The sequence below is a fragment of the Oncorhynchus nerka genome, linkage group LG24, assembly GCF_034236695.1.
Source record: "Oncorhynchus nerka isolate Pitt River linkage group LG24, Oner_Uvic_2.0, whole genome shotgun sequence".
Classification (NCBI taxonomy): domain Eukaryota; kingdom Metazoa; phylum Chordata; class Actinopteri; order Salmoniformes; family Salmonidae; genus Oncorhynchus; species Oncorhynchus nerka.
In genome coordinates, this window is record NC_088419.1 from 57911131 (window position 1) to 57937902 (window position 26772).

Here is a 26772-nt window from a genome sequence, read left to right on the forward strand (position 1 = left end):
GAACAGTCAGAGTGAGAGAGAGAGAGAACAGTCTGAGCGAGAGAGAACAGTGAGCAAGAGAGAGAGAGAGAGAACAGTCTGAGCGGGAGAGAGAGAGAGAACAGTCTGAGCGGGAGAGAGAGAGAGAGAGAGAACAGTCTGAGCGAGAGAGAGAGAGAGAACAGTCTGAGAGAGAGAGAGAACAGTCTGAGCGAGAGAGAGAGAGAACAGTCTGAGCGAGAGAGAGAGAGAACAGTCTGAGCGAGAGAGAGAGAGAACAGTCTGAGCGAGAGAGAGAGAGAGAACAGTCTGAGCTGAGAGAGAGAGAGAACAGTCTGAGCGAGAGAGAAACAGTCTGAGCGAGAGAGAGAACAGTCTGAGCGAGAGAACAGTCTGAGCGAGAGAGAACAGTCTGAGCGAGAGAGAGAGAGAGAGAGAACAGTCTGAGCGAGAGAGAACAGTCTGAGAGAGAGAACAGTCTGAGCGAGAGAGAGAGAGAGAACAGTCTGAGCGAGAGAGAGAGAGAACAGTCTGAGCGAGAGAGAGAGAGAACAGTCTGAGCGAGAGAGAGAGAGAACAGTCTGAGCGAGAGAGAGAGAACAGTCTGAGCGGGAGAGAGAGAGAGAGAGAGAGAGAGAACAGTCTGAGCGGGAGAGAGAGAGAGAACAGTCTGAGCGAGAGAGAGAGAACAGTCTGAGAGAGAGAGTCTGAGAGAGAACAGTCTGAGCGAGAGAGAGAGAGAGAGAGAGAGAGAGAGAGAGAACAGTCTGAGTGAGAGAGAGAGAACAGTCTGAGCGAGAGAGAGAGAACAGTCTGAGCGCGAGAGAGAGAGAACAGTCTGAGCGCGAGAGAGAGAGAACAGTCTGAGCGAGAGAGAGAGAGAACAGTCTGAGCGAGAGAGAGAGAGAACAGTCTGAGCGAGAGAGAGAACAGTCTGAGCGAGAGAGAGAGAGTCTGAGCGAGAGAGAGAGAACAGTCTGAGCGAGAGAGAGAGAGAACAGTCTGAGCGAGAGAGAGAGAGAGAACAGTCTGAGAGAGAGAGAGAGAACAGTCTGAGCGAGAGAGAGAGAGAACAGTCTGAGCGGAGAGAGAAGAGAGAGAGAACAGTCTGAGCGAGAGAGAGAGAGAACAGTCTGAGCGAGAGAGAGAGAGAACAGTCTGAGCGAGAGAGAGAGAGAACAGTCTGAGCGGGAGAGAGAGAGAGAGAGAGAACAGTCTGAGCGAGAGAGAGAGAGAACAGTCTGAGCGAGAGAGAGAGAGAGAGAACAGTCTGAGCGGGAGAGAGAGAGAGAGAACAGTCTGAGAGAGAGAGAGAGAGAGAGAACAGTCTGAGAGAGAGAGAGAACAGTCTGAGCGGAGAGAGAGAGACAGAGAGAGAGAGAGAGAGAACAGTCTGAGCGAGAGAGAGAGAACAGTCTGAGCGAGAGAGAGAGAGAACAGTCTGAGAGAGAGAGAGAGAGAACAGTCTGAGCGAGAGAGAGAGAGAACAGTCTGAGCGGAGAGAGAGAGAGAGAGAGCAGGGAGAACAGAGAGAGAGAGAGAACAGTCTGAGCGAGAGAGAGAGAACAGTCTGAGCGAGAGAGAGAGAGAGAGAGAACAGTCTGAGCGAGAGAGAGAGAGAACAGTCTGAGCGAGAGAGAGAGAGAGAACAGTCTGAGCGAGAGAGAGAGAGAACAGTCTGAGCGAGAGAGAGAGAACAGTCTGAGCGAGAAAGAGAGAGAGAACAGTCTGAGAGAGAGAGAGAACAGTCTGAGCGAGAGAGAGAACAGTGAGCTGAGAGAGAGAGAGAACAGTCTGAGCAGGAGAGAGAGAGAGAACAGTCTGAGCGGGAGAGAGAGAGAGAGAACAGTCTGAGCGAGAGAGAGAGAACAGTCTGAGCGAGAGAGAGAGAGAGAGAGAACAGTCTGAGCGAGAGAGAGAGAGAACAGTCAGAGAGAGAGAACAGAGAGAGAGAGAACAGTCTGAGCGAGAGAGAGAGAGAACAGTCTGAGCGAGAGAGAGAGAGAACAGTCTGAGCGAGAGAGAGAGAACAGTCTGAGCGAGAGAGAGAGAGAACAGTCTGAGCGAGAGAGAGAGAACAGTCTGAGCGAGAGAGAGAGAGAACAGTCTGAGAGAGAGAGAGAGAGAACAGTCTGAGCTGAGAGAGAGAGAGAACAGTCTGAGCGAGAGAGAGAGAGAACAGTCTGAGCGAGAGAGAGAGAGAACAGTCTGAGCGAGAGAGAGAGAGAGAACAGTCTGAGCGGAGAGAGAGAGAGAGAGAGAACAGTCTGAGAGAGAGAGAGAACAGTCTGAGCGAGAGAGAGAGAGAACAGTCTGAGAAAGGGAGAGAGAGAGAGAGAACAGTCTGAGCGAGAGAGAGAGAGAGAACAGTCTGAGCGAGAGAGAGAGAGAACAGTCTGAGCGAGAGAGAGAGAGAACAGTCTGAGCGGGAGAGAGAGAGAGAGAGAGAGAGAGAACAGTCTGAGCGAGAGAGAGAGAACAGTCTGAGCGAGAGAGAGAACAGTCTGAGCGAGAGAGAGAACAGTCTGAGCGAGAGAGAGAGAGAGAGAACAGTCTGAGCGAGAGAGAGAGAGAACAGTCTGAGCGGGAGAGAGACAGAGAGAGAGAGAGAACAGTCTGAGCGAGAGAGAGAGAGAACAGTCTGAGCGAGAGAGAGAGAACAGTCTGAGCGAGAGAGAGAGAACAGTCTGAGCGAGAGAGAGAGAGAACAGTCTGAGCGAGAGAGAGAGAGAACAGTCTGAGCGAGAGAGAGAGAGAGAACAGTCTGAGCGAGAGAGAGAGAGAACAGTCTGAGCGAGAGAGAGAGAGAGAACAGTCTGAGCGAGAGAGAGAGAGAACAGTCTGAGCGAGAGAGAGAGAGAACAGTCTGAGCAGTCTGAGAGAGAGAGAGAGAGAGAACAGTCTGAGCGAGAGAGAGAGAGAGAGAGAACAGTCTGAGCGAGAGAGAGAGAACAGTCTGAGCGAGAGAGAGAGAGAACAGTCTGAGAGAGAGAGAGAACAGTCTGAGCGAGAGAGAGAGAGAGAGAGAACAGTCTGAGCGGGAGAGAGAGAGAGAACAGTCTGAGCGAGAGAGAGAGAGAACAGTCTGAGCGAGAGAGAGAGAGAGAGAGAACAGTCTGAGCGAGAGAGAGAGACAGTCTGAGCGAGAGAGAGAGAACAGTCTGAGCGAGAGAGAGAGAGAACAGTCTGAGCGAGAGAGAGAGAACAGTCTGAGCGAGAGAGAGAGAGAACAGTCTGAGCGAGAGAGAGAGAGAGAGAACAGTCTGAGCGAGAAAGAGAGAGAGAACAGTCTGAGCGAGAGAGAGAACAGTCTGAGCGAGAGAGAGAGAGAACAGTCTGAGCGAGAGAGAGAACAGTCTGAGCGAGAGAGAGAGAACAGTCTGAGCAGGGAGAGAGAGAGAGAGAGAGAGAACAGTCTGAGCGAGAGAGAGAGAGAACAGTCTGAGCGAGAGAGAACAGAGAGAACAGTCTGAGCGAGAGAGAGAGAGAACAGTCTGAGCGAGAGAGAGAACAGTCTGAGCGAGAGAGAGAGAGAGAGAACAGTCTGAGCGAGAGAGAGAGAGAGAGAGAACAGTCTGAGCGAGAGAGAGAGAGAACAGTCTGAGGAGAGAGAGAGAGAGAGAGAGAGAACAGTCTGAGAGAGAGAGAGAGAGAACAGTCTGAGCGAGAGAGAGAACAGTCTGAGCGGGAGAGAGAGAGAGAGAACAGTCTGAGCGGAGAGAGAGAGAGAGAGAGAGTCTGAGCGAGAGAGAGAACAGTCTGAGCGGGAGAGAGAGAGAGAGAGAACAGTCTGAGCGAGAGAGAGAGAGAACAGTCTGAGCGAGAGAGAGAGAACAGTCTGAGCGAGAGAGAGAGAGAGAACAGTCTGAGCGAGAGAGAGAGACAGTCTGAGCGAGAGAGAGAGAGAACAGTCTGAGCGAGAGAGAGAGAGAACAGTCTGAGCGAGAGAGAGAGAACAGTCTGAGCGAGAGAGAGAGAACAGTCTGAGCGAGAGAGAGAGAACAGTCTGAGCTGAGCGAGAGAGAGAGAACAGTCTGAGCGAGAGAGAGAGAGAACAGTCTGAGAGAGAGAGAGAGAACAGTCTGAGCGAGAGAGAGAGAGAGAACAGTCTGAGCGAGAGAGAGAGAGAACAGTCTGAGAGAGAGAGAGAGAGAACAGTCTGAGCGAGAGAAACAGCCTGGAGAGAGAGAACAGTCTGAGCGAGAGAGAGAACAGTCTGAGCGAGAGAGAGAGCGAGAGAGAGAACAGTCTGAGCGAGAGAGAGAGAGAGAGAAGAACAGTCTGAGCGAGAGAGAGAGAGAACAGTCTGAGCGAGAGAGAGAGAGAACAGTCTGAGCGAGAGAGAGAGAGAGAACAGTCTGAGCGAGAGAGAGAGAAGAACAGTCTGAGCGAGAGAGAGAGAACAGTCTGAGCGAGAGAGAGAGAGAACAGTCTGAGCGAGAGGAGAGAGAGAGAGAGAGAGAACAGTCTGAGCGGAGAGAGAGAGAACAGTCTGAGAGAGAGAGAGAGAGAGAACAGTCTGAGCGAGAGAGAGAGAACAGTCTGAGCGAGAGAGAGAGAGAACAGTCTGAGCGAGAGAGAGAGAGAACAGTCTGAGCGAGAGAGAGAGAGAGAACAGTCTGAGCGAGAGAGAGAGAACAGTCTGAGCGAGAGAGAGAGAACAGTCTGAGCGAGAGAGAGAGAGAACAGTCTGAGCGAGAAAGAGAGAGAGAGAGAGAAACAGTCTGAGCGAGAGAGAGAGAGAGAACAGTCTGAGCAGGAGAGAGAGAGAGAGAGAGAGAGAACAGTCTGAGCGAGAGAGAGAGAGAACAGTCTGAGCGAGAGAAAGAGAGAGAGAGAGAGAACAGTCTGAGAGAGAGAGAAGAGATGAGTCTGAGAGAGAGAGAGAACAGTCTGAGCGAGAGAGAGAGAGAACAGTCTGAGCGAGAGAGAGAACAGTCTGAGCGAGAGAGAGAGAGAACAGTCTGAGCGAGAGAGAGAGAGAACAGTCTGAGAGAGAACAGAGAGAGAGAACAGTCTGAGCGAGAGAGAGAGAGAACAGTCTGAGCGAGAGAGAGAGAGAACAGTCTGAGCGAGAGAGAGAGAGAACAGTCTGAGCGAGAGAGAGAGAGAACAGTCTGAGCGAGAGAGAGAGAGAACAGTCTGAGCGAGAGAGAGAGAACAGTCTGAGCGAGAGACAGTCTGAGCCCAGAGAGAGAGAGAGAAACAGTCTGAGCGAGAGAGAGAGAGAACAGTCTGAGCGAGAGAGAGAGAGAACAGTCTGAGCGAGAGAGAGAGAGAGAGAGAACAGTCTGAGCGAGAGAGAGAGAGAGAACAGTCTGAGCGAGAGAGAGAGAGAACAGTCTGAGCGAGAGAGAGAGAACAGTCTGAGCGAGAGAGAGAGAACAGTCTGAGCGAGAGAGAGAACAGTCTGAGCGAGAGAGAGAGAACAGTCTGAGCGAGAGAGAGAGAGCAGTCTGAGCGAGAGAGAGAGAGAACAGTCTGAGCGAGAGAGAGAGAACAGTCTGAGCGAGAGAGAGAGAGAACAGTCTGAGCGAGAGAGAGAGAGAACAGTCTGAGCGAGAGAGAGAGAACAGTCTGAGCGAGAGAGAGAGAACAGTCTGAGCGAGAGAGAGAGAGAACAGTCTGAGCGAGAGAGAGAGAACAGTCTGAGAGAGAGAGAGAACAGTCTGAGCGAGAGAGAGAGAACAGTCTGAGCGAGAGAGAGAGAGAACAGTCTGAGCGAGAGAGAGAGAACAGTCTGAGCGAGAGAGAGAGAACAGTCTGAGCGAGAGAGAGAGAAGAGAACAGTCTGAGAGAGAGAGAGAACAGTCTGAGCGAGAGAGAGAGAGAGAACAGTCTGAGCGAGAGAGAGAGAGAACAGTCTGAGCGAGAGAGAGAGAGAACAGTCTGAGCGAGAGAGAGAGAGAACAGTCTGAGCGAGAGAGAGAGAGAACAGTCTGAGCGAGAGAGAGAGAGAACAGTCTGAGCGGGAGAGAGAGAGAGAACAGTCTGAGCGAGAGAGAGAACAGTCTGAGAGAGAGAGAGAGAACAGTCTGAGCGAGAGAGAGAGAGAACAGTCTGAGCGAGAGAGAGAGAGGAGCGAGAGAGAACAGTCTGAGCGAGAGAGAGAACAGTCTGAGCGAGAGAGAGAGAGCAGTCTGAGAGAGAGAGAGAACAGTCTGAGAGAGAGAGAGAACAGTCTGAGCGAGAGAGAGAGAACAGTCTGAGCGAGAGAGAGAGAGAACAGTCTGAGCGAGAGAGAGAGAGAGAACAGTCTGAGCGAGAGAGAGAAACAGTCTGAGCGAGAGAGAGAGAGAACAGTCTGAGCGAGAGAGAGAGAGAACAGTCTGAGAGAGAGAGAGAGAGAGAACAGTCTGAGCGAGAGAGAGAGAACAGTCTGAGCGAGAAGAGAGAACAGTCTGAGCGAGAAAGAGAACAGCCTGAGCGAGAGAGAGAGAGAACAGTCTGAGCGAGAGAGAGAGAGAGAACAGTCTGAGCGAGAGAGAGAGAGAACAGTCTGAGCGAGAGAGAGAGAACAGTCTGAGAGAGAGAGAGAGAACAGTCTGAGCGAGAGAGAGAGAGAACAGTCTGAGCGAGAGAGAGAGAGAGAACAGTCTGAGCGAGAGAGAGAGAGAACAGTCTGAGCGAGAGAGAGAGAGAACAGTCTGAGCGAGAGAGAGAGAACAGTCTGAGCGAGAGAGAGAGAGAACAGTCTGAGCGAGAGAGAGAGAACAGAGAGAGAGAGAACAGTCTGAGCGAGAGAGAGAGAGAGAACAGTCTGAGCGAGAGAGAGAGAGAACAGTCTGAGCGAGAGAGAGAGAACAGTCTGAGCGAGAGAGAGAGAGAACAGTCTGAGCGAGAGAGAGAGAGAACAGTCTGAGCGAGAGAGAAGAGAACAGTCTGAGCGAGAGAGAGAGAGAGAACAGTCTGAGCGAGAGAGAGAGAGAGAACAGTCTGAGCGAGAGAGAGAGAGAACAGTCTGAGCGAGAGAGAGAGAGAACAGTCTGAGCGAGAGAGAGAGAGAGAGAACAGTCTGAGCGAGAGAGAGAGAGAGAGAGAACAGTCTGAGAGAGAGAGAGAACAGTCTGAGCGAGAGAGAGAACAGTCTGAGAGAGAGAACAGTCTGAGAGAGAGAGAACAGTCTGAGCGAGAGAGAGAGAGAACAGTCTGAGCGAGAGAGAGAACAGTCTGAGCGAGAGAGAGAACAGCCTGAGCGAGAGAGAGAGAGAACAGTCTGAGCGAGAGAGAGAGAGAACAGTCTGAGCGAGAGAGAGAGAACAGTCTGAGCGAGAGAGAGAGAGAACAGTCTGAGCGAGAGAGAGAGAGAACAGTCTGAGCGAGAGAGAAGAGAGAACAGTCTGAGCGAGAGAGAGAGAACAGTCTGAGCGAGAGAGAGAGAGAACAGTCTGAGCGAGAGAGAGAGAACAGTCTGAGCGAGAGAGAGAGAACAGTCTGAGCGAGAGAGAGAGAGAACAGTCTGAGCGAGAGAGAGAGAGAACAGTCTGAGCGAAAGAGAGAGAGAGAACAGTCTGAGCGAGAGAGAGAGAGAACAGTCTGAGCGAGAGAGAGAGAGAACAGTCTGAGCGAGAGAGAGAGAACAGTCTGAGCGAGAGAGAGAGAGAACAGTCTGAGCGAGAGAGAGAGAGAACAGTCTGAGCGAGAGAGAGAGAGAGAGAACAGTCTGAGCGAGAGAGAGAACAGTCTGAGAGAGAGAGAGAGAACAGTCTGAGCGAGAGAGAGAGAGAGAACAGTCTGAGCGAGAGAGAGAGAGAACAGTCTGAGCGAGAGAGAGAGAGAACAGTCTGAGCGAGAGAGAGAACAGTCTGAGCGAGAGAGAGAGAACAGTCTGAGCGAGAGAGAGAGAGAACAGTCTGAGAGAGAGCGAGAGAGAGACAGTCTGAGCGAGAGAGAGAACAGTCTGAGCGAGAGAGAGAGAGAACAGTCTGAGCAGAGAGAGAGAGAGAGAACAGTCTGAGCGAGAGAGAGAGAGAACAGTCTGAGCGAGAGAGAGAGAACAGTCTGAGCGAGAGAGAGAGAGAACAGTCTGAGCGAGAGAGAACAGAGAGAACAGTCTGAGCTTAGAGAGAGAGAGAACAGTCTGAGCGGGAGAGAGAGAGAGAGAACAGTCTGAGCGAGAGAGAGAGAGAACAGTCTGAGCGAGAGAGAGAGAGAACAGTCTGAGCGAGAGAGAGAGAGAACAGTCTGAGCGGAGAGAGAGAGAGAGAGAGAGAGAACAGTCTGAGCAGAGAGAGAGAGAACAGTCTGAGCGAGAGAGAGAGAGAACAGTCTGAGCGAGAGAGAGAGAGAACAGTCTGAGCGAGAGAGAGAGAGAACAGTCTGAGCGAGAGAGAGAGAGAACAGTCTGAGCGAGAGAGAGAGAGAGAACAGTCTGAGCGAGAGAGAGAGAACAGTCTGAGCGAGAGAGAGAGAGAACAGTCTGAGCGGGAGAGAGAGAACAGTCTGAGCGAGAGAGAGAACAGTCTGAGAGAGAGAGAGAACAGTCTGAGCGAGAGAGAGAGAGAGAGAACAGTCTGAGAGAGAGAGAGAGAACAGTCTGAGCGAGAGAGAGAACAGAGAGAAGAACAGTCTGAGCGAGAGAGAGAGAGAACAGTCTGAGAGAGAGAGAGAACAGTCTGAGCGAGAGAACAGTCTGAGAGAGAGAACAGTCTGAGCGAGAGAGAGAACAGTCTGAGTCTGAGAGAGAGAGAGAGAACAGTCTGAGCGAGAGAGAGAGAGAGAACAGTCTGAGAGAGAGAGAGAGAGAGAACAGTCTGAGCGAGAGAGAGAACAGAGAGAGAGAACAGAGAGAACAGTCTGAGCGAGAGAGAGAGAACAGTCTGAGCGAGAGAGAGAACAGTCTGAGCGAGAGAGAGAACAGTCTGAGCGAGAGAGAGAGAGAGAACAGTCTGAGCGAGAGAGAGAGAACAGTCTGAGCGAGAGAGAGAGAGAACAGTCTGAGCGAGAGAGAGAGAGAACAGTCTGAGCGAGAGAGAGAGAACAGTCTGAGCGAGAGAGAGAGAGAACAATCTGAGCGAGAGAGAGAGAGAACAGTCTGAGCGAGAGAGAGAGAGAGAACAGTCTGAGCGAGAGAGAGAGAGAGAACAGTCTGAGCGAGAGAGAGAGAGAGAGAACAGTCTGAGCGAGAGAGAGAGAGAACAGTCTGAGCAGGAGAGAGAGAGAGAGAGAGAGAACAGTCTGAGCGAGAGAGAGAACAGTCTGAGCGAGAGAGAGAGAGAACAGTCTGAGCGAGAAAGAGAACAGTCTGAGCGAGAGAGAGAGAGAACAGTCTGAGCGAGAGAGAGAGAACAGTCTGAGCGAGAGAGAGAGAGAACAGTCTGAGCGAGAGAGAGAGAGAGAACAGTCTGAGCGAGAGAGAGAGAACAGTCTGAGCGAGAGAGAAAGAGAACAGTCTGAGCGAGAGAGAGAGAGAACAGTCTGAGCGAGAGAGAGAGAACAGTCTGAGCGAGAGAGAGAGAACAGTCTGAGCGAGAGAGAGAGAACAGTCTGAGCGAGAGAGAGAGAACAGTCTGAGCGAGAGAGAGAGAGAGAGAACAGTCTGAGCGAGAGAGAGAGAGAACAGTCTGAGCGAGAGAGAGAGAGAACAGTCTGAGCGAGAGAGAACAGTCTGAGCGAGAGAACAGTCTGAGCGAGAGAGAGAGAGAGAACAGTCTGAGCGAGAGAGAGAGAGAACAGTCTGAGAGAGAGAGAGAGAACAGTCTGAGCGAGAGAGAGAGAGAACAGTCTGAGCGAGAGAGAGAACAGTCTGAGCGAGAGAGAGAGAACAGTCTGAGCGAGAGAGAGAACAGTCTGAGCGAGAGAGAGAGAGAGAACAGTCTGAGCGAGAGAGAGAACAGTCTGAGCGAGAGAGAACAGTCTGAGCGAGAGAGAGAGAACAGTCTGAGCTGAGAGAGAGAGAACAGTCTGAGCGAGAGAGAGAGAGAACAGTCTGAGCGAGAGAGAGAGAACAGTCTGAGCGAGAGAGAGAGAGAACAGTCTGAGCGAGAGAGAGAGAGAACAGTCTGAGCGAGAGAGAGAGAGAACAGTCTGAGCGAGAGAGAGAGAGAACAGTCTGAGCGAGAGAGAGAGAGAACAGTCTGAGCGGAGAGAGAGAGAGAACAGTCTGAGCGAGAGAGAGAGAACAGTCTGAGCGAGAGAGAGAGAGAACAGTCTGAGCGAGAGAGAGAGTCTGACAGTCTGAGCAGTCTGAGCGAGAGAGAGAGAGAACAGTCTGAGCGAGAGAGAGAACAGTCTGAGCGAGAAGAGAGAACAGTCTGAGAGAGAGAGAGAGAGAACAGTCTGAGCGAGAGAGAGAGAACAGTCTGAGCGAGAGAGAGAGAACAGTCTGAGCGCGAGAGAGAGAGAACAGTCTGAGCGGGAGAGAGAGAGAACAGTCTGAGAGAGAGAGAGAGAGAGAGAACAGTCTGAGCGAGAGAGAGAGAGAACAGTCTGAGCGAGAGAGAGAACAGTCTGAGCGAGAGAGAGAACAGTCTGAGCGAGAGAGAGAACAGTCTGAGCGAGAGAGAGAGAGAGAACAGTCTGAGCGAGAGAGAGAACAGTCTGAGCGAGAGAGAACAGTCTGAGCGAGAGAGAGAGAGAACAGTCTGAGCGAGAGAGAGAGAGAGAGAACAGAGAGAGAGAGAACAGTCTGAGCGAGAGAGAACAGTCTGAGCGAGAAAGAGAACAGTCTGAGAGAGAGAGAACAGTCTGAGCGAGAGAGAGAGAGAACAGTCTGAGCGGGAGAGAGAGAGAGAGAGAGAGAACAGTCTGAGCGAGAGAGAGAACAGTCTGAGCGAGAGAGAGAGAACAGTCTGAGCGAGAGAGAGAGAACAGTCTGAGCGAGAGAGAGAGAACAGTCTGAGCGCGAGAGAGAGAGAACAATCTGAGAGAGAGAGAGAACAATCTGAGCGAGAGAGAGAGAGAACAGTCTGAGCGAGAGAGAGAGAGAGAACAGTCTGAGCGAGAGAGAGAACAGTCTGAGCGAGAGAGAGAGAGAGAGAGAACAGTCTGAGCGAGAGAGAGAGAGAACAGTCTGAGCAGAGAGAGAGAGAGAGAGAGAGAACAGTCTGAGCGAGAGAGAGAACAGTCTGAGCGAGAAAGAGAACAGCCTGAGCGAGAAAGAGAACAGCCTGAGCGAGAGAGAGAGAGAACAGCCTGAGCGAGAGAGAGAGAGAACAGTCTGAGCGAGAGAGAGAGAGAACAGTCTGAGCGGGAGAGAGAGAGAACAGTCTGAGCGGGAGAGAGAGAGAACAGTCTGAGCGAGGAAAGAGAACAGCCTGAGCGAGAGAGAGAGAGAACAGTCTGAGCGAGAGAGAGAGAACAGTCTGAGCGAGAGAGAGAGAACAGTCTGAGCGAGAGAGAGAGAGAACAGTCTGAGTCTGAGCGAGAGAGAGAGAACAGTCTGAGCGAGAGAGAGAGAGAGAACAGTCTGAGCGAGAGAGAGAGAGAGAACAGTCTGAGCGAGAAAGAGAGAGAACAGTCTGAGCGAGAAAGAGAACAGTCTGAGCGAGAGAGAGAGAGAACAGTCTGAGCGAGAGAGAGAGAACAGTCTGAGCGAGAGAGAGAGAACAGTCTGAGCGAGAGAGAGAGAGAGAGAGAGAACAGTCTGAGCGAGAGAGAGAACAGTCTGAGCGAGAGAGAGAACAGTCTGAGCGAGAGAGAACAGTCTGAGCGAGAGAGAGAGAGAGAACAGTCTGAGCGAGAGAGAGAACAGTCTGAGCGAGAGAGAGAACAGTCTGAGCGAGAGAGAGAACAGTCTGAGCGAGAGAGAGAACAGCCTGAGCGAGAGAGAGAGAACAGTCTGAGCGAGAGAGAGAACAGTCTGAGCGAGAGAGAGAGAACAGTCTGAGCGAGAGAGAGAACAGTCTGAGCGAGAGAGAGAACAGTCTGAGCGAGAGAGAGAGAGAACAGTCTGAGCGGGAGAGAGAGAGAGAGAGAGAGAGAGAGAACAGTCTGAGCGAGAGAGAGAACAGTCTGAGCGAGAAAGAGAACAGCCTGAGCGAGAGAGAGAGAGAACAGTCTGAGCGGGAGAGAGAGAGAGAGAGAGAGAGAACAGTCTGAGCGAGAGAGAGAACAGTCTGAGCGAGAGAGAGAACAGTCTGAGCGAGAGAGAGAGAGAGAGAGAACAGTCTGAGCGAGAGAGAGAGAGAACAGTCTGAGCGAGAGAGAGAGAGAACAGTCTGAGCGAGAGAGAGAGAGAACAGTCTGAGCGAGAGAGAGAGAGAACAGTCTGAGCGAGAGAGAGAGAGAACAGTCTGAGCGAGAGAGAGAGAGAGAACAGTCTGAGCGAGAGAGAGAGAGAACAGTCTGAGCGAGAGAGAGAGAGAGAACAGTCTGAGCGAGAGAGAGAACAGTCTGAGCGAGAGAGAGAGAACAGTCTGAGCGAGAGAGAGAGAGAACAGTCTGAGCGGGAGAGAGAGAGAGAGAGAGAGAACAGTCTGAGCGAGAGAGAGAACAGTCTGAGCGAGAGAGAGAGAACAGTCTGAGCGAGAGAGAGAGAACAGTCTGAGCGCGAGAGAGAGAGAACAGTCTGAGCGCGAGAGAGAGAGAACAATCTGAGCGAGAGAGAGAGAGAACAGTCTGAGCGAGAGAGAGAGAGAGAACAGTCTGAGCGAGAGAGAGAACAGTCTGAGCGAGAGAGAGAGAACAGTCTGAGCGAGAGAGAGAACAGTCTGAGCGAGAGAGAGAGAGAGAGAGAACAGTCTGAGCAGGAGAGAGAAGAGAGAGAGAGAACAGTCTGAGCGAGAAAGAGAACAGTCTGAGCGAGAAAGAGAACAGCCTGAGCGAGAGAGAAGAGAACAGCCTGAGCGAGAGAGAGAGAGAACAGTCTGAGCGAGAGAGAGAGAGAACAGTCTGAGCGGAGAGAGAGAGAACAGTCTGAGCGGGAGAGAGAGAGAACAGTCTGAGCGAGAGAGAGAGAACAGTCTGAGCGAGAGAGAGAGAGAACAGTCTGAGCGAGAGAGAGAGAGAACAGTCTGAGCGAGAGAGAGAGAACAGTCTGAGCGAGAGAGAGAGAACAGTCTGAGCGAGAGAGAGAGAGAACAGTCTGAGCGAGAGAGAGAGAGAACAGTCTGAGCGAGAGAGAGAGAGAGAGAAGTCTGAGCGAGAGAGAGAGAGAGAACAGTCTGAGCGAGAAAGAGAGAGAGAACAGTCTGAGCGAGAAAGAGAACAGTCTGAGCGAGAGAGAGAGAGAACAGTCTGAGCGAGAGAGAGAGAACAGTCTGAGCGAGAGAGAGAGAACAGTCTGAGCGAGAGAGAGAGAGAGAGAGAGAACAGTCTGAGCGAGAGAGAGAACAGTCTGAGCGAGAGAGAGAACAGTCTGAGCGAGAGAGAACAGTCTGAGCGAGAGAGAGAGAGAGAACAGTCTGAGCGAGAGAGAGAACAGTCTGAGCGAGAGAGAGAACAGTCTGAACAGTCTGAGCGAGAGAGAGAACAGCCTGAGCGAGAGAGAGAGAGAACAGTCTGAGCGAGAGAGAGAGAACAGTCTGAGCGAGAGAGAGAGAACAGTCTGAGCGAGAGAGAGAACAGTCTGAGCGAGAGAGAGAGAGAACAGTCTGAGCGAGAGAGAGAGAGAACAGTCTGAGCGGGAGAGAGAGAGAGAGAGAGAGAGAGAGAGAGAACAGTCTGAGCGAGAGAGAGAACAGTCTGAGCGAGAAAGAGAACAGCCTGAGCGAGAGAGAGAGAGAACAGTCTGAGCGGGAGAGAGAGAGAGAGAGAGAACAGTCTGAGCGAGAGAGAGAACAGTCTGAGCGAGAAAGAGAACAGCCTGAGCGAGAGAGAGAGAGAACAGTCTGAGCGGAGAGAGAGAGAGAGAGAGAACAGTCTGAGCGAGAGAGAGAACAGTCTGAGCGAGAGAGAGAACAGTCTGAGCGGGAGAGAGAGAGAGAGAGAGAACAGTCTGAGCGAGAGAGAGAGAGAACAGTCTGAGCGAGAGAGAGAGAGAACAGTCTGAGCGAGAGAGAGAGAGAACAGTCTGAGCGAGAGAGAGAGAGAGAACAGTCTGAGCGAGAGAGAGAACAGTCTGAGCGAGAGAGAGAGAGAGAACAGTCTGAGCGAGAGAGAGAGAGAACAGTCTGAGCGGGAGAGAGAGAGAACAGTCTGAGCGGGAGAGAGAGAGAGAGAGAGAGAGAGAGCAGTCTGAGCGAGAGAGAACAGTCTGAGCGAGAAAGAGAACAGCCTGAGCGAGAGAGAGAGAGAACAGTCTGAGCGAGAGAGAGAACAGTCTGAGCGAGAGAGAGAACAGTCTGAGCGAGAGAGAGAACAGTCTGAGCGGGAGAGAGAGAGAGAGAGAGCAGTCTGAGCGAGAGAGAGAACAGTCTGAGCGAGAGAGAGAACAGTCTGAGCGAGAGAGAGAGAGAGAGAGAGAACAGTCTGAGCGAGAAAGAGAACAGCCTGAGCGAGAAAGAGAACAGCCTGAGCGAGAGAGAGAACAGTCTGAGCGAGAGAGAGAACAGTCTGAGCGAGAGAGAGAGAACAGTCTGAGCGAGAGAGAGAGAGAACAGTCTGAGCGGGGAGAGAGAGAGAGAGAGAGAGAGAGAGAACAGTCTGAGCGAGAGAGAGAACAGTCTGAGCGAGAGAGAGAACAGCCTGAGCGAGAGAGAGAGAGAACAGTCTGAGCGGGAGAGAGAGAGAGAGAGAACAGTCTGAGCGAGAAAGAGAACAGCCTGAGCGAGAGAGAGAGAGAACAGTCTGAGCGGGAGAGAGAGAGAGAGAGAGAGAGAGAGAGAACAGTCTGAGCGAGAGAGAGAACAGTCTGAGCGAGAGAGAGAACAGTCTGAGCGAGAGAAAGAACAGTCTGAGCGAGAGAGAGAGAGAGAGAGAACAGTCTGAGCGAGAGAGAGAGAGAACAGTCTGAGCGAGAGAGAGAGAGAGAACAGTCTGAGCGAGAGAGAGAGAGAGAACAGTCTGAGCGAGAGAGAGAGAACAGTGAGCGAGAGAGAGAACAGTCTGAGCGAGAGAGAGAGAGAGAACAGTCTGAGCGAGAGAGAGAACAGTCTGAGCGAGAGAGAGAGAGAGAACAGTCTGAGCGAGAGAGAGAGAGAACAGTCTGAGTGGGAGAGAGAGAGAGAGAGAGAGAGAACAGTCTGAGCGAGAGAGAGAACAGTCTGAGCGAGAGAGAGAACAGTCTGAGCGAGAGAGAGAGAGAACAGTCTGAGGAGAGAGAGAGAGAGAGAGAGAGAGAGAGAGAACAGTCTGAGCGAGAGAGAGAACAGTCTGAGCGAGAGAGAGAGAGAGAGAGAGAACAGTCTGAGCGGGAGAGAGAGAGAGAGAGAACAGTCTGAGCGAGAAAGAGAACAGCCTGAGCGAGAAAGAGAACAGCCTGAGCGAGAGAGAGAGAGAACAGTCTGAGCGAGAGAGAGAACAGTCTGAGCGAGAGAGAGAACAGTCTGAGCGAGAGAGAGAGAGAACAGTCTGAGCGAGAGAGAGAGAACAGTCTGAGCGAGAGAGAGAGAACAGTCTGAGCGAGAGAGAGAGAGAACAGTCTGAGCGGGAGAGAGAGAGAGAGAGAGAGAGAGAACAGTCTGAGCGAGAGAGAGAGAGAACAGTCTGAGCGAGAGAGAGAGAGAACAGTCTGAGCGAGAGAGAGAGAACAGTCTGAGCGAGAGAGAGAGAACAGTCTGAGCGAGAGAGAACAGTCAGAGAGAGAGAGAGAGAGAGAGAGAGAGAGAGAACAGTCAGAGAGAGAGAGAGAGAGAACAGTCAGAGAGAGAGAGAGAGAACAGTCTGAGCGAGAGAGAGAGAGAGAGAGAGAGAACAGTCTGAGCGAGAGAGAGAACAGTCTGAGCGAGAAAGAGAACAGCCTGAGCGAGAGAGAGAGAGAACAGTCTGAGAGAGAGAGAGAGAGAGAGAGAGAACAGTCTGAGCGAGAGAGAGAACAGTCTGAGCGAGAGAGAGAACAGTCTGAGCGAGAGAGAGAACAGTCTGAGCGAGAGAGAGAACAGTCTGAGCGGGAGAGAGAACAGTCTGAGCGAGAGAGAGAACAGTCTGAGCGAGAGAGATTACAGTCTGAGCGAGAGAGAGAGAACAGTCTGAGCGAGAGAGAGAGAGAACAGTCTGAGCGAGAGAGAGAACAGTCTGAGCGAGAGAGAGAGAGAGAACAGTCTGAGCGAGAGAGAGAGAGAGAACAGTCTGAGCGAGAGAGAGAACAGTCTGAGCGAGAGAGAGAGAGAGAGAACAGTCTGAGCGAGAGAGAGAGAGAGAACAGTCTGAGCGGGAGAGAGAGAGAGAGAGAGAGAACAGTCTGAGCGAGAGAGAGAACAGTCTGAGCGAGAGAGAGAACAGTCTGAGCGAGAGAGAGAACAGTCTGAGCGGGAGAGAGAGAGAGAGAGAGAGAACAGTCTGAGCGAGAGAGAGAACAGTCTGAGCGAGAGAGAGAGAGAGAGAGAGAACAGTCTGAGCGAGAGAGAGAGAGAGAGAGAGAACAGTCTGAGCGAAAAGAGGGCAGTGGAGGTTGAGAGAGGAGGACAGAGAAGAGGAACAGAAAGAAGGAACAGAGAGGAAGACAGAGAGGAGGGACACCAGGTTTAATAGCACAAACTTTCTAAACCCAGTGGCCCAACGTCGCGATATTCCGAGAACGCTTCCGAAGCAGACTCCGCTGACCAGATAGGGTCGATGAGAGAATTTTGACAATTATTCTGGAAATCTAAAGGCAGAACCTAGATTAGAGTCAATGTCTTAAGTAGTTGAACATGTTATTGCTCAAACCTCGTGAAAGTGACAAACTGACCACTTTTCATTTTCATCAAAAACAAACTACACTGCTCAAACAAATAAAGGGAACACTAAAATAACACATCCTAGATCTGAATGAATGAAATATTTTTATTAAATACTTTTTTCTTTACATAGTTGAATGTGCTGACAACAAAATCACACAAAAATTATCAATGGAAATCAAATCTATCAACCCATGGAGGTCTGGATTTGGAGTCACACTCAAAATTAAAGTGGAAAACCACACTACAGGCTGATCCAACTTTGATGTGATGTCCTTAAAACAAGTCAAAATGATGCTCAGTAGTGTGTGTGGCCTCCACGTGCCTGTATGACCTCCCTACAACGTCTGGGCATGCTCCTGATGAGGTGGCGGATGGTCTCCTGAGGGATCTCCTCCCAGACCTGGACTAAAGCATCCGCCAACTCCTGGACAGTCTGTGGTGCAACGTGGCGTTGGTGGATGGAGCGAGACATGATGTCCCAAATGTGCTCAATTGGATTCAGGTCTGGGGAACGGGCGTGCCAGTCCATAGCATCAATGCTTTCCTCTTGCAGAACTGCTGACACACTCCAGCCACATGAGGTCTAGCATTGTCTTGCATTAGGAGGTACCCAGGGCCAACCGCACCAGCATATGGTCTCACAAGGGGTCTGAGGATCTCATCTAGGTACCTAATGGCATTCAGGCTACCTCTGGCGAGCACATGGAGGGCTGTGCGGCCCCCCCAAAGAAATGCCACCCCACACCATGACTGACCCACCGCCAAACCAGTCATGCTGGAGGAAGTTGCAGGCAGCAGAACGTTCTCCACGGCGTCTCCAGACTCTGTCACGTCTGCCACATGTGCTCAGTGTGAATCTGCTTTCATCTGTGAAGAGCACAGGGCTCCAGTGGTGAATTTGCCAATCTTGCTGTTCTCTGGCAAATGCCAAACGTTCTGCACGGTGTTGGGCTGTAAGCACAACCCCCACTTGTGGACGTCGGGCCCTCATACCACCCTCATGGAGTCTGTTTCTGACCGTTTGAGCAGACACATGCACATTTGTGGCCTGCTGGAGGTCATTTTGCAGGGCTCTGGCAGTGCTCCTCTTGCTCCTCCTTGCACAAAGGTGGAGGTAGCGGTCCTGCTGCTGGGTTGTTGCCCTCCTACGGCCTCCTCCACGTCTCCTGATGTACTGGCCTGTCTCCTGGTAGCGCCTCCATGCTCTGGACACTACGCTGACAGACACAGCAAACCTTTTTGCCACAGCTCGCATTGATGTGCCATCCTGGATGAGCTGCACTACCTGAGCCACTTGTGTGGGTTGTAGACTCCGTCTCATGCTACCACTAGAGTGAAAACACCACCAGCATTCAAAAGTGACCAAAACATCAGCCTTCCTGATAAGTGGAGGAACTGAGAAGTGGTCTGTGGTCACCACCTGCAGAACCACTCCTTTATTGGGGGTGTCTTGCTAATTGCCTATAATTTCCACCTGTTGTCTATTCCATTTGCACAACAGCATGTGAAATTGATTGATAAGTGGACAGTTTGATTTCACAGAAGTGTGATTGACTTGGAGTTACATTGTGTTGTTTAAGTGTTCCCTTTATTTTTTTGAGCAGTGTATACTGCTCGACTAAAACAGTCTCGGTCAACCAACAGCCTAATTGACCAGTCCACTAATTGGGGTCAGCCCTAGTGGAGAGGTAGGGGAGATTAACAAATGCTAAGGAAAAAAACATATTTTTTTAACCCAGTCGGGCTTTCAATTTACTCTTGAAAGTTGTAAAAATAGAATGCACAAAGTGTAATTTCGAAAATTGGGTAGTGCATCAGGAGTTTTCCTCTTGTCATGTCATCCATTGCAGACCTTAGAGAGCCATTTATAGAATTGTCCATTTGATCAACTAGCCCATGTCTGCTAATGTTTTTTAGCTTGGCTTTCTAGCCCATTTGATGTTTGAATCACTCAGATAATCCAGGAATATACCAGACATGGCAAAATGTGTAGAATTGTGTGGGATGTTCCCCAATTATGACAAACATTTTGGGAAGCACTGCATTAGAGAGAGTGTTGTGATGTTGAGTCATGTTGTCCACCCAGTCTTAATTGTGTGTGTTTTGTGTGTAGGCCCTACTGTACGTTTACATGTTGTTGTTGGAGTGACGTGGAAGCAAAGTGTTTTACAAGCAGCCCTCTGCTCATAATAATACAAATGCTAGTGAGTGTGTGTTTGAGAAGTGGTGTGTTTGTGTGTACTTGTGGCGCATACATGCATGTGTGTCTGTCTGTTCCCCTCAGGCTGGGGCTGTGGAAGTAAACAGCCTCATTAAGAGGCAATTGTTCACAGCTGAGCACCCTGAGCCAAAGCCTGAGTGGCGTGGAGCAACGCCACACCATGGGGACACTTTGGCCACCACACACACAGGGAAATGAATGGAGACTCCAGGGGAGGAAGGGAGGGGTGCAACACTGGGACTCTCCAGCTTGTTACCGTCTCTGCTGCTGCTACACTGGCAACAACAAAAAAGTATGTGAACCCTTTGGAATTACCTGGATTTCTGCATAAATTGGTCATCAAATTTGATCTGATCTTGATCTAAATCACAACAAGACAAAAACAGTGTGCTTAAACAAATAACACACAAATGATTGTATTTTTCTTGTCTATATTGAATACATAATTTAAACATTCACAGTGTAGGTTAGAAAAAGTATGTGAACCCATAGCTTTTGGAGAAGTCATTAGCCTATCAGGACTCAGCTTTCCTGGAGTACAATCAATGAGTCAAGATTGAAGATCTTGGTTAGAGCTGCCTTGTCCTATAAAAAACACAGCAACATTTGAGTTTGCTATTCACAAGAAGCATTGCCTGATGTGAACCATGCCTCGAAAGAAAAAAGAAGACCTAAGATCAAGAATGGTTGACTTGAATAAAGCTGGAAAGGGTTACAAAAGTATGTCTAAAAGCCTTGATGTTCATCAGTCCACGGTAAGACAAATTGTCTATGAATGGAGAAAGTTCAGCACTGTTGCTACTCTCCTGGCTGTTCTGCAAAGATGACTGCAAGAGCACAGCGCAGGATGCTCAATGAGGTTAAGAATAATCCCAGAGTGTCAGCTAAATAGGTACAGAAAATTTTTGGAACATGCTAACATCTCTATTGATGAGGATACGATATGTAAAACACTAAACAAGAATGGTATTAATGGGAGAACACCACGGAAGAAGCCACTGCTGTCCAAAAAAAACCTTTGCTGCACATCTGAAGTTCGCAAAAGAGCACCTGGATGTTCCACAGCGCTTCTGGCATAATATTCTGTGGACAGATTCAAATAAAGTTGAGTTGTTTGGAAGGAACACACAACACTATGTGTGGAGAAAAAAAGGCCCAGCACACCAACATCAAAACCTCCTCCCAACTGTAAAGTATGGTGGAGGGAGCGTCATGGTTTGGGGCTGTTTTGCTGCCTCGGGGTCTGGACAGCTTGCTATCATCGATGGATGAATTCCCAAGTTTATTTCAGACATTTTGCAGGAGAATGTAAGGCTATATGTCCACCAATTGAAGCGCAACAGGACAACGACCCAAAACACAGAAGTAAATCAACAACAGAATGACTACAACAGAAGAAAATACGCCTTCTGGAGTGGCCCATTCGGAGTCCTGACCTCAACCCGATTGAGATGCTGTGGCATGACCTCAAGAGCGATTCACACCAGACATCCTAAGAATATTGCTGAACTGAAAGTTTTATAAAGAGGAATGGTTGAAAATTCCTCCTGACAGTTGTGCAGAAAACTACAGAAAACCTTTGGTTGAGGTTATTGCTGCCAAAGGAGGGTCAATCAGTTATCAAATCCAAGGGTTCACATACTTTCCCCACCCTGTTACTGTGAATGTTTACACGTTGTGTTCAATAAAGACATGAAAATGCATAATTGTTTGTGCTTTACTAGTTTAAACAGACTGTGTTTGTCTATTGTTGTGACTTAAATGACGATCAGGTCAAATTTTATGACCAATTTATGCCAAAATGCAGGTAATTACGAAGGGTTCACATACTTTTTGAAGGACTACAGTACTGTGTGTATTCTGTTCACTGGGAACATGAACTACAGGGAGTTCTGTCTCATGATTGACCCAGCTAAAGAGATACAATAAGTTATATTGAATTCTGTCGACCCAGCACACTCAATATGGGTGCCATTTGGCCTGGTCTAGATGCCATGATCAGGGGTCTTGCATTCTGTATGCTCTACACTGCTTCCTAGTGGTGATACCTCCTTACTACCAAGAGAACTGTAAATAGTGGGGTAGGATGATGTTCCCCAGACTAACACAGATCTGAGGTCAGTTTTATGGGTGAGGGTTAGCTGACCCTAAATTGGTGCTTACGGGCAACACCTAACCAAGGTGACAAGGGTTAGCTTTACATTTTATTTAGCCCTACAGGCAGTGACCAAGGATAAATTCTACTCCATAGCATACTGTAAAAGTACTATAGTCCTATTATAAGAGCATCCATCCAACATAGTGGACAAAGGTGATCTTTGTAAAGACCATCATGTGTCAGTGAGCCAGGCAGTCTGCCCCAGGCTAGCCCTGGGTGACAGCTGTGATGCTCTATTGGCTGAGCTAAATGCCAAAAGCCCTGTTGGACGAGGTGGGTTTTAACACAGTGATCCTAGAGCCACAAGAGAAGGGAACGCTGGGCCAACCTTTAGCATTCAACTAGTTACAGTGAAATGAAGGTTCTGGTTATGATGGCTGTGTGTTGTTAGCCTGCAGGCTATTTATTTTCTTCGGATTGTGTTTTTTTCACCATCTGTTTTGTTGGTTAGGAGATGTGAATGTGGGGTTTGTCTGCCAGGGTGATTGCGTTTGAAATGCTTTCAACATATGACTTTCAGCCGTTGAGGACCTGAAATAACTATTAAAGCGTTTCGTCATAAGATGTAAGTCTGAATAAGGTTTGACATCCGAGACAAACTCCTTAGTCATTGTTGAGCTGCCAAGGGGCTCGATTCAATCCATAGCACAGAACATCTGCATTGTAGTGCGGTTCACATTTAAAAGTAATTTCCAATTGATCCGACCTATGCAGCGTTTACCTTGAATGCAATATCTGCGACTGTGCGATTGCCATTAATTGTCAATCGCGCTATAAAGCAGATCTTCAACGCTATGGATTGAATTGAGTCCTAATGCTGTTACGTGCTTTAGATTGTCTCTGTAGTCACAAATGGAGGATGAAAAAGGTTATGAGAAGAAGAGATGATTTGTGCTCCTTTATATTGTATGTGTGAGAGCAAAGCATCAACTGACACAGATTATGCTGTAAACAAAAATACTCCTGCTGGAAACACAAATGCCGCCTTAAAGGCAAACACGTGACACACATGTGCAAGCAGCAGTGACACACACCCGCGTGCGAACACGCACACACACAAACTGACCGTTAGCTCTATAGCTGGAGAGGTTCGAAATGGTTAGATCCCTCTGCTTCCACAGTATATTGATGTGATTGATTTCTCTCCTTCTCTTCCTCTCTCCCTTTCTCTGCTGAACTCATGCAAACTAAATGGATCTATGTTGTCTTGGTAACACATAATTTTTTTATCTGCGAACATTTGGGCAAATAGGACATCGACATTACTGACTGTTGTTATTAGAATGTTGTGACTGCATCGATCAATTCTCACTCTAATAAAATGTGTTAAATTGTTACACCTTATAAACACGTCTATTTAGATATGCTATCATACAATATGCTTCGATTATAATGTTCTCCATCGTCAAGAGAAAGTTGTGATGTAGTACTCCAGCTCTCCACCAGGTGTCCCTAGTGTGATAAGGAATACTGTACTTGCTGTGTGCCTACAGCAGCTCACGTGCAGACAACACAAGCCATTTTTTTTTGCCTTATAGGATCTGTTCACGTAGTGGATGAGAGGGGACATATCAGTAGCAGTGTCCCTGTCACCTGTCCTGACCTGTGACACACACAGTCAGACTAAAACCTGACAGGTCAAACCAGCAGACCAACCTCCCTCGCTCTGATACAGGAGCATTAGTCACACAGCCAGCATGCACAGAATGACAAATAGCACAGAAACAATGCATCCAGAATTCACATACACACATAAATGAGGCACATACGGCACGGCACACACGCGGTGCCATGTAGCTACTGTAGGATCGGTTTTCAATGCTCCCTTTCCCTCTCTGGTTTAACAGCACACCCCAGTATACTGACATCAGTTTACGGTCTGTTTTAACTTTAAGCCTTTTACATATACCTGTTTCAGAGCCATGCAACTACCTAATTCATAATTGACCATGCAGCGGTTCAAATCCAAGTGTAAATGCCGTTTATCAAACTCCAAGTGGTGCTATGGTCAGATGACATGAAAATAGAGCTCTTTGGCCACACACACCAATGGTGGCTTTGGTGTCGAAAAACAGAAGTATATGCAGAAAAGTATCTCATACCTACGGTAAAATATGGTGGTGCATCTTTGATGTTATGGGGCCATTTTGCTTCCACTGGTACTGTGACCCTTGTTAAGGTCAGCGGCATCATGAACCTGGTTGCCTCTGCCAGGAGGCTGGCAGTTGGCCGCAAGTGGATCTTCCAGCAAGACAACAACCCCAAGCTCACATCAACATCCACAAAGAAATAGTTCATTGAAAAAAGTCCCTGGACTTGAACCCCATTAAAAACCTTTGGTTTGAATTGAAGAGGGCCGTCCATAAGCGCAGACGAAGGATATCAAGGATCTGTAAAGATTCTCTATGGAGGAATGACCTAAGATCTCTCCAAATGTCTTCTGTAATCTCATTAAACATTTTAGAAAAAGACTGTGTCGTTAACCTCGCAAGGTTAGGGTGCCTCGCAAGGTTAGGGTGCTGCAGTACTGAAAAAAAGGGGTGCCAATAATCTTTACTCCTATCTTAAAAAAAAAAAAATCTTTCTCTGAGCAATTTATATTAATAAAAAATTAGCATATTTTATAACTCAGTATTTGTATTATTTATTATATACATTTGTTTTTGCTCATCTTTATCAAGGGTGCCAATCATTTTGTTCCTGACAGCACCCTCTTTCAGAGCCATGTAAATACCTACTTCATAAACTTAAACTTGGTACCGGAAAGACTTCAGGCCTCAGACAATCCCCAACCAAGCATTTAATCTAACACGCAACACAGCAACATGTGTTTTTGAGGTTTATTTCCAGTTTGCTGAGAGATGCATAAACAGTGCTGCCGTATAGTATATCATGGAATTGTGATTGACTGAATCTGATTGATGATGCTAATGCTCAGTGTTGTGTTTCCCTTACAGTAAAGTGGAGACAGCAGCCATTGAGACAGAGTTGCTGAGGGACTACAGGTTTGGCCAGCAGCAGCTCATAGAGATATGGGGGCACGCCTGTGCCATCGCCATCACCAAGGTATGTACCTTATTCTTTCTCCAAGTATCACCTTTTTTGGGACCATTCATCCATTTCATCCATCCCTCATTCCCCAGATTCTGATGCTGTTCCACCTAATAGTATTAATAGTATTTCAAACCCATGCAACTTTCTAATAGCTAGGAACCGTGAATAGAGATTTAGGGAACACACAGAGACGGTTCTGTTCTCTGTATTATTTTTTTATACCTTTTTTCTCTCCAATTTCGTGGTATCCAATTGTTTTAGTAGCTACTATCTTGTCTCATCGCTATAACTCCCGTAGGGCTCGGGAGAGACGAAGGTTGAAAGTCATGTGTCCTCGATACACAACCCAACCAAGCCAAGCCGCACTGCTTCTTAACACAGCGCACATCCAACCCGGAAGCCAGCCGCACCAATGTGTCGGAGGAAACACAGTGCACCTGGCAACCTTGGTTAGCGTGCACTGCGCCCGATGAGACAAGGATATCCCTACCGGCCAAGCCCTCCCTAACCCGGACGACGCTAGGCCAATTGTGCGTCGCCCCATGGACCTCCCGGTCGCGGCCGGTTACGACAGACCCAGAGTCTCTGGTGGCACAGCTGGCGCTGCAGTACAGCGCCCTTAACCACTGCGCCACCCGGGAGGCCCTGTATTCTTGAAAAAACAGTGAGTGTGGGTGTTTATTTACAGTTGTGGGAGAACTGTCCCCCTCAACAATGCTGTGTCTCTGCTCCATAAACCCTGAGGCACATCAGTGAACAGAGGCTCTATCTGGCCTGATTGTCTGATGAGAGACTAATCTGCTCAGCTGGGAGCCAGTCTGTCAAGTCCACATGCCCCTTATCAGTCCCTTTTGTGTGTGTGTGTTTGTGTGTGTGTGTGTTAGCACGTGTATGTGTCTGCTTATGTATCATGTGTCTGTTTTTAGCTTGTTTGTGTGTTTGTCTGGTTGTGTGTGTGTGTGTGTGTGTGTAAGTTCTCCAAGTCAGACTGCCTGTAGTCAGCGGTAGCAGCAGTAGTGTCTGGAGTGTGTCTCTGTGGAGCTGTCAGGAACACACGTGGTTCCTTTGACCAGACGGTTGGTTTAACCCTGCGGTCGTTTGCTCCACGGGCACCCAGTGTGGTGTGATAAATGTTCCCTGAGATTCCAGACATATGAGACACTTTCCTTTCAGAGAGAGAGAAAGTCTGATTACCTCAACCACATCCCCTTACCACCATTATCACCAGCAGCCAATGGTCCATGGCCAGAGTGGACACAGCCGCAGCACACATACCGTAGCTAGACAAACAGCGCCTGGCTCGACCCAGATCGGCCTGGGGCTTCTGCACACACATGCATGACATCACTGTTATTGAAGAAAAGTGCAGTAGTAGGGCCTTATGATTTCACTGCAGTCGTTGCAGTTTCCAGATAGATTAATTTTTCACCAAGTAATTCCCCCCCCCCATACGTCCAAAGACGTCCCCCCGGCAGCAACCACACGGGCCATGACGGGTCCATCTCCGGTGTGTTCCTCTGTGATCTGGGCTGGAGTGCGTGTGGAGCGGCGCCTGTGTTCAGCCTGGGTTGGGAAGCCTTTCAACACCTGGGGAGACGAATAATGTTCCGCTTCCATGGAGCAGTAAACGCTGGAGTGTGTTGTCCCTGGGTCCCTGTTCTGTCTACTCAGGATGTGTTCAATATGTCAACATGTCCGTAAAACATATTCATTATCCTGTGCAGCTTTCATTAATAGTGTGTGGCCGTATTTATGTGTGTGTGTGTGTGTGGGGGGGGTGTGTGTGTGTCTGTGTATCCTTGTGTATGTATTTTTCTTACACTTTATCATTTTTACCCATGAATCTTATTTATTCATTCCTAGTTTACCCCCTTTTTCTCCCCATTTTCTGACTTGTCTCATCGCTGCAACTCCCCAACAGGCTCGGGAGGTGAAGGTCGAGTCATGCATCCTCCAAAACATGACGGCCTGCTTTACCCGGAAGCCAGCCGCACCAATGTGTCGGAGGAAACATCGTTCAACTGATGACCGAGGTGAGCCTGCAGGCACCCGGCTCGCCACAAGGAGTCGCTAGAGCTCGATGAGCCAAGTAAAACCCCCCCGGCCTGGGAGAGCATAGGCCCACCCACTGGGGAGCCAGGTCCAGCCAATCAGAACGAGTTTTCCTCCATAAAGGGCTTTATTACAGACAGAAATACTCCTCAGTTTCATCAGCAGTCTGGGTGGCTGGTCTCAGACGATCCCGCAGTTGACGAAGCCAGATGTGGGGGTCTTGGGCTTGCGTGGTTACACATGGTCTAAATTTGATGGCACTTGGCATGAGAGGATTCCCTTCCAACTATGGGATAGGTGTGTGCATTGGTGCTGGCACCAGCGAGCCCTAGAAAATAGTGAAGATCCACCCTGTCACAGAGAGGTTGCACAGAAAATGGTACCTGTATATCATAGGATGTCAAATGATAACATCCTCAAAAGAATGTAGCACGGAGGAACCCAGAATGCAAAATGGTTGTCTGAACGCTGTAATATGGTTGCGATGCCCCAAAACTGTCTGAGGGAAAAAGTCACATTGACGGAGCAGGCAGTATGGCAGTAACCAAGTTCAATGAGGGAGCCACTGCTATATCAAATGTGATGAACAAATTGTGGCTTGACAGCAC

General features: G+C 49.3%; 1 protein-coding gene across 1 annotated transcript in view; it reads left to right on the forward strand.

Moving 5' to 3' along the window:
• The window catches only part of LOC115108277 (yjeF N-terminal domain-containing 3), an 81053-nt gene that overhangs the window by 42992 nt on the left and 11289 nt on the right, over positions 1-26772 (forward strand). The window contains exon 2 of the mRNA XM_029632424.2: positions 24016-24124. Within this exon, the coding sequence (XP_029488284.1) occupies positions 24016-24124 (109 nt within the window). The remainder of the gene's footprint in view (positions 1-24015; positions 24125-26772) is intronic.